Here is an 8,021-nt window from a genome sequence, read left to right as displayed (position 1 = left end):
ATTTTTTGAACTAGATTAGATCGTACTGTGAGTTTTTTTTTTACTACTAGACACACTGATTTTTACAAGTCTGCCCCTGATGGCCAAAATCGCCCAGATGCATTACAATTTTAACTTTGACAAGCCCCAATACAAAAGAAAGTTTAAGATATGTTATAAAAAGTGTTTCTAACATCATATTAATTAAGTAATAACTCACTAGCTTAGTTGTGGATTATTACCGAAAATAATGAATTTTCAAATAAGTTTATTTAAGTAAAACTATATTTTATAAAGGTAAAATGTTTACTTAGTCAGAACAAACAATAAGCTTTATTTAAAAGATAACGATAACAATGATATACAAACAACTTTAAAAAATTTATTTAAAAAATTTAAATTTAACAAATATATTTAACAAGTGTTTTTGTTTATATAAATGTAAGTATGCTTGACAAAAAGTAAAAAACCTTAAACATCAACAACTTATTTTTGTAAAAGTAAAAGTTTGTAGTTCAACCTTGTTATTGTTTTAAACGGCAAAGTAAAGTAGTAAAATAATAGGTTTAGTATTTAAGTTTTAAACTAAACAAAAAAGACCTATGGTTCAAGCCAATGTTTGTAAAAGTAACCAACTGAAATTAAACTGTTTAAAAAAACATATCGATAAAATGCAGCGAAAAAAACAAAATAAACAAAAGTATTTTATTAAACTTTATTGAAACTGCTTCATCTGTGAGTTTTTGAAATTGTGGCAGTGTCAGATTCACAAAATTACAAACGCCATTTTCGTCTTCAGATGGTGAACAGTAACTCAATGCTGATAGTAGTTTCGGCGTGTTTGAGTTCCATACACAGGTGTTCTGTTAAGGTTACGTTAATTTGTTTTTGTAAGTTAACTATATATGACAAAATAAACGGAAGACTTCTTTTATAGAGTGCGGCCTACGAGCAAGTCTTTATGGGAAAATTGGTCAATGAATTACCAAAGACTGTCAAAGCCTAATTTAGTATGAAGCTAGTTTTTGTATTAAAATAAGCATTTTGGATAAATAAAGAGATAAAAATTTAACAAGTTTTAAATGATCTTAGTATGCGTTTGCAATTAAATTAAAACAGATCTTGTTAACTAAGGTAGGTATTTTACAGAGCTTTGATAAAATTATCACAGACTTTAAATGAGCTTAGTCTAAGTTTTAAACTAGACAAAAACAAATTTTGTTTATTAGTTTAAATATAAAATTTTAAATAGCTGCGTGTCTACTCATTCAAACTTATTTTACACTTACTCAGTGAACTGTATCTCGCTGTATAAATTTCAACTTTAATTTTAAGACTTATTTTTTCTAAAAACTCACATTTTTACTGCATGTTTCAGGTTCATCAGAGCAGAACTGACATGTTTGGCACCCTTTCTTCCAGTTACTCAGGAGATTGTCAGAGACGAATTCAGATGTTGAGTTGTTCTGATCAGTTACATCCATGTAAAAATCACACATGCCTATGCTCATATGTCCGTCTAAGTTGTACCTACCTAGTTTAAAAAATATATAATTTTAGAAATTCTATGTTTTTATTAGTACTTGGCTTAGGAAAAATTAATTGGTTAACAAAAACTAAAAAAAAAACTTGTCAAAAAAGTTTTTTTTTATACAAGTGTTAAGTATTAAAAAACAGTTAAATGTTTAAAACACCTTAGTATTAAGTGACAGAAAGACAAAATTAGTTAGTCAAATACGAAATTGTAGCTAATCCATATTCCCTGGTTTAAGAGAGTGAACAGAAATTAACTGATGTGTTTAATATGTCAAAAAACACATAAGTTAATTTTATGTTACTGTTTCGTACTTATATATCTAAAGACTAAACTTTTAATGATCGATTAAAAGTTTATTTTGAAATAAAAATAAAATATTTTACGAAATGGATAAAAGATTCTGTTTTAAACGGTTTATATCTTAACGTATTTAGTTAACATTTAACATTAAAAAAAGCCGTTGAGAGTAAACTGTTCATACCTAAAGTATTACAAAATTATAACAGTAAAAAATGTTTATTTAACAAACCAGTCAAAAAGTAATAACGATTTATTTCAAGCCGTAATCCGCACATAGAACTACTGTGAGGTGAATAAATCTTTTCTCTTGTGTGATCTGATATGTTTCCTTTGTATGTCTGATAGTTTAAGACTTTTTTCATGAATCATAATACTTATCAAAAGAAAAAGTAGTATGTTTAAACTTTATTGTAAGAAAATTTGTATCTAAAACGATATAACACTTTTGTATGTTTAATATAAAACGAAATTAATTTTTGTACAGTTTTAATTTGGAATAATACATTGTATAGTTATAATATAAACAAAATTTTAAAAGACACAAATTTTTGAAAAGTATGATAAATTCATATATATGTTTAGAAAAACTTACTTTTAAAACTTGAACTTCAAATTCTAAATGTACATTTTGTCTATCTTCAGAAACTGTAAAAAATAATAGTAAATTTTATAATTTTTAAATAAATAAACTGGTATATACTATTATCTGTCACATTGAAGTTGTTAATTTTCTATTTTTTAGTTTTTAGGTTATATTAAATTTTATTAACCTTTTAAAGGTAGCAGATAAAATGTCACTACAGTTAAGTTTTATAGTGCTAGTTTAAAAAAATATCTTAATCCAAATTTAAGTTTTGAAATTAAAAACTAAATTCTTTACAAGTAATCTTTTTGCAAAACAGTTAAGTATAAAAACTACGGTTACGATCTAAATTTAAAACAAGTTAAAGTATTTCCTAGCAAATCATATTAAATGAAAGTATTATTTTTATCTTGTTTGAAATTTAATATTGTTTTTGCTGTGACGTATCATAAAAGTGACGTAATTGATTTTAATTACTAAAAACTATAAATACAACTTAAAGTTTATAAACTTTATTAAAGTTTGATCGAAACAAACTTACCGTTTTTAAGGTACGTGTGGTTACCATCTAATCTTAATTCTATAAACCTTTTCGAGTATGTTAGAACTTTGATAGCTGAAAATAAATTATTTTTGATCAAAGTGGTTTATATGTATTTTAGAGTTATAGCACAGTAAAGTATACAGCAATAAGTATTGTAACTCTTAGTGTATTGAAACATTAAAAGTAATAAATTTGTAATGTTACTTGTTTTTATACAAAAGCACTTTATCTCAACTGCTTAAGTACGTATAAAAACTGTTTATAAAGTTATTAAAAAAGAAATATATATAGAGTTTTAACCAAATTCAGAACTGCAATATATTTCTTGAGGATGTTCTTTAAAACAAAAACAAGCTTTGTTTTTATGAACCAAGTAGAGCAAAAGTAAAACAGCTGCTAAAATATGCTTCATTGAATTTTAGTGAGTGATCTGTAAACAAAAAACGAATTATAAGTTAACTTTCGGACAAACAAATCAAAATAATTTTACTCTTACTATTTGAAAAAAGTGTATGGCTGATTCAACATAAGAAACTATTTTCGTGAATTAAAGCTCAAGACTTATATCCTGCAATTTTACATACTTTGAATCAAGAGTGTGTATAAAGTTAAAGTATAACTGCTTTATCCAAATTAAAAAACAATTACTAAACGGTTTTTAAGAGTACTAATACTTTTAAATTTAGCAAAACAACTTTCTATACTTTTAAACTTTGGAACATAACTTTAAACAAACTATCTTATCAGCTTTAAAATTACTTTTACAAGTTTAAAAAACTTTTTCTAGGTTTTAAACATAATAAACCATTCAAAATGTATAAACTTAAAAATTTTTAGTTTTTAGCTTTATTTGTGTGTAGAGTTTATAACACCTTTTTCGTGTTTAATTTAAAATAAATAATTTTAATACTTTAACATAGTTTTACAGTTTTCTACTTCTTTTAAATTAAAAATTTATAATAGCATAATTTTGTTATAATATCTACTTCATTAGAAGCAATGTTTAATGAATTGAATTTTTTAACACTTTTTTTTCTTTTCAAGGATATGACGCTTTAAACTTGACCTTAGAATTTTTTGTATAAATGGATATTAGGAACGTGTGCAAAACTACATTTTTATTACGATTAGATATTTAAAACAAACACTAAAAAATAGTAAAGTTTTATATCCAAATTAAAAATCATTTCTAATTCTTAAATTGGATGTTCGTATATTTTATTTTTATATATAGATTTACTGTAAGGAAAAGTTTAGTTTCTTGATGTTTTTCATTGTACTAACATGACTTTGTTTTTTTGTCGACTTTGTATACATTGTATTTTTACAAAAGCGTATAATTTATAGAAAAAAAACTATATTAAGTTTTCCATTTTTGCCAAGTTTTTTAATAAAACAGTAATTTATAAAATTGAATGTAACAAAAACACAAACTGTTGTTTAAATATTTTAAAATTTCACACTTATTTAAGAATTAGGAACAGAAAATTCACACAAAAAATTTTTAAATTTTGACAATAAGTAAACTTTTTTAAAATTTAAAACTTTTTGAGCAAAAGAAACTATACAAGGCTTTGTAGATTATAAACGCATATTTCAATTAAGTGTATAAAATTTTATTTGTAAACAAAAAGTATAAGCGTTTATTTAAGCTTAGATTTAAACTTAAATTTTTTAACTGCTGGAAACTAGTTTATGCATTTGTTTTTATTTTGTTATTTAATTTTTTTATAAACGTTAAGTGGTTTGCAATTGTTGTTTATATTGCACACATAGGACCTGCTTCAAACAACATCAATATTCTTAGAAATACAAACAGTCCCTAACTTGTGTATGATAATTTATTGAACTCAAATATATATTTAGTCCAACTAAGCAGTTCTTTGAAAAAACTAATTAAAACTTTGCGCAGTTAAATAAGTTAGTTGTAGTATCGATAAGATGTTGGTAAAAATTAAGTTCAACTTTAGATAACCATGTTGTAAAAATTCTAAATTTGTTGTATAAACTAAACAGTTTTAATTTACAGTATAAGGTTAAAACGATAAGGTAGCTGTTAAATTTGCACGAGCGTACATAATTGCACGAGGAAACAAAATTGCATGAGTGCACAAAATTGCACGAAGATACATTTACACGAAGACTTTTTTGCACGAAGACATTTTTGCACGAGGGGATAAAATTTTACAAAGATAAAATTGCACGAAGACTTTTTTGCACTAGCAGATAATTTTGCACTTAGACATTTTTGCACGGTTTTTTTTTTAATAAGATTTTTTTTTACTATCACAGTAACCCCTAACCCTTACCCTCGGTCGGTAAGTTATTCTTTTTAGTTTAGTTTTTTTTTTTTTTAGTTTTTTTTTACTATCAATGCTACCCCTAACCCTTACCCTCAGCCGAAAGGTTTTTTTTTACTAGTTTACTTTTTTTCTATATTTTTTTACTCTCGTGCAAAATTGACCCTTAGTGGAAAATCGTCTTCGTGCAATTTTGTTTCTTCGTGCAAATTTGGCTTCGTGTAATTTTGTTCTCGTGCAATTTAGAATCATCGTGCAATTTAGTAACCTCGTGCAATTTAGACCTATTCACAAAATAATGAACTCACAGGCTACTTTGATGATTAAAGCGGGTAAAAAAACTGTTTGTAAAATACCAAGACAACCAGAGTAAACAGGAAACTGATAAAATAGTTTACGGAAACTTTCAGAAAATTAGAAATATAATGTGGGGTTTTTAGTACTGTTTCAATGCGAAGCAGTTTGTGAAATATTCTAAACTATTTTAATGTAAATAACTTCTATTAAGGGGCTTTTTTGTTTCGGAAAATAGACTCGAATTTCACCTGTCGATCTTAATCGAAATATATACATCTTTTTGCACAACAAATATCAGAAAGATGCTACGTACAGGTTCAGACGCTTGTCTATAGAATTTTTAAAGATGACACACTAGATGAATATATAAATAAAAACTATGATTTAACAAACTACAGTGATGGCTATTGAAGCAAGTTTTTGCTTTGTTAGGTACAGATGTCGAAACTATGTATACATTTTTCGGGTTATATTAAAAAACAAACATAATTTTAAAATTTTTTGTAGTTTAAAAAATTATTACTAAGTGTTTCCTTTAAATATAAAAAAAACCTGATTGGCACAACTTTACCTGGTAGCAAACAAAGAAAAAGATTCAAACATGTTTATAATTTTCTTTTGTTTTAGTTTTTAAAAATACTACTTTAGTGAATGAATAACAATTAAAAACGATATCTACGGCTTTACGTCTGATTTAAGATGAAGACATTTTGGATAGTGGAATTTTTATATCAATTAATACTTAACAAAAGTTTAAACTGTTTTGTTATAATATGATGCTCAGCGTGACTTGGGTTTAATATTTTATTTAGATTTACTCAATCATTTTTTTAATCGCTTATAAAATTTATTAAATAAAATACTTATTTTTAACTAATCAACTTTTTGTTAAGTTAACTTAAAGAAAAGAAAAATAAAAGTAGTTCAAAAACGAAGTAACTTTCAAAACAAACACTAATCAATTTTTTGTGACTATTTTATATTAAAAATTAAGTTAAATAGTTAATATTTTAATTCAAACATATATAGTGTTTTTTTTTTCTTTTAAAATTTATTAAATCTAACAAAAATGATACTAACATTTTTATAAAAACAAACTTTAATCAATAAGAAAATACTTTCAGCTCTATTTTAATATTGAGTTTTTAATTAATAATTGTTTTTTTATATTATAACAACTTATTAAAAATCAGACTTAAGAAGTTTCAAAGCAGAAAAAAATGTTTAAAAAAACCAACAAAAACTGTTCTATTAACTGTATTATATTTAATAAGTAACAACATTTTTGAAAACGATTAACACGATACATTTAGAAAAAGTTTAAACATAAAAATTCATAGTTTACTTATCACTAAGAGGTAACTCATAAACAAAATTTTAAATTCAAACTCGTTCTTTTAAGCATCAAGCAAAATTTTAACCATATAATAACATTTTAGCAGTAAAAATTTTACTATGACTAAAATAGTAAAACTGTTTTAAATAAAACGTTCTAGGTTTAATCAATATGAATTTTGTATTTAGTAATTCAGTAAATTTTTGTACGGGTTGCAATATTTAAACAATAAACTATAAAATAGCTAAAACAAATGCATATAAATCACATGAAAATTATTTTTTAAACGTTAAGATTTAATCACATGACCATCAATAAAGTTTAAATAAAAGTGCGTATAATAATTGACAGAAACAATTTAGTAACTGTTTGTAAACGGACTTAATATTAATCAAGTAAAAAAAAACATTAAATCAGACATTAATTGGTGTTTATACTTGTAAAACGCTAAACTCAAAAGTTTATAGTTAAATATTAACTTAAAAAAGAAAAAAAGTGCTGAAAGTATTAACTACAAATAAATAAAACTTAATAACATTTTATGTTTAACTGTAAAATACTTTAAACAGTATGAGCTATAAAATATTTAATTAACTCTGAAACAGTTAAGTATTGTCAAATAAAAACGTTTAATGCCTAAACAACAAACATACAAAATAAATAACATGCAGTTCTTAAAAGGGTCAAATAGCAATATTTAAACACAAACTAGTCGGTAAACCACAACGTTTTAGTCGTACAAAGTTGTACAAACCTTTCAGAATGTACAAAAGCTAACAAACATATGAATTTGCAAGTGAAATAGCAATAGTTTAAATCGTAATAAAAAATATCTAAAATAACCTATAAATAATCACTCATATTTTACTAGAACTTTTAAAAAAGGTTGTGTAAAAAAGATGTTTCTGTTTACTAAAAAACATCTAGAAAAGCTTTGAGGTTTTATTTTATTTAAAAAACAAGTACTATTCGAAATAAAAGCAAGAACTTTTCTTAATTTTTTTTTTATCAAAGCCTAAACTTATAGACATAAAGCTAAATCAGAGTGAATACGTTTAAATTACAACAAAAACAAATTATAACTTATTTTTTCATTATTTATTTATTATATGCAGTTTCATATTTTATTTTTTGCTTGAAAAGGT

General features: G+C 24.3%; 1 protein-coding gene across 1 annotated transcript; it reads right to left on the bottom strand.

The window, feature by feature from the left end:
• Positions 1–321: 321 nt before the first annotated feature.
• Positions 322–3,513, bottom strand: LOC145840836 (metalloproteinase inhibitor 2-like). The gene is made up of 7 exons (XM_082948175.1): positions 3,440–3,513; positions 3,244–3,373; positions 2,941–3,015; positions 2,409–2,461; positions 2,046–2,154; positions 1,338–1,513; positions 322–842 (listed from the first exon to the last, which is right to left on the bottom strand). The coding sequence occupies exons 2-7, from the start codon at positions 3,353–3,355 to the stop codon at positions 630–632; spliced, it is 738 nt and encodes a 245-aa protein (XP_082804301.1). The 5' UTR covers positions 3,356–3,373; positions 3,440–3,513; the 3' UTR covers positions 322–629.
• Positions 3,514–8,021: the final 4,508 nt, after the last annotated feature.

The sequence above is a fragment of the Thalia democratica genome, chromosome 7 (assembly GCF_965202585.1).
Source record: "Thalia democratica chromosome 7, ktThaDemo2.hap1.1, whole genome shotgun sequence".
Taxonomy (NCBI): Eukaryota; Metazoa; Chordata; class Thaliacea; order Salpida; family Salpidae; genus Thalia; species Thalia democratica.
This window is presented reverse-complemented; position numbering and strand designations above follow the sequence as displayed.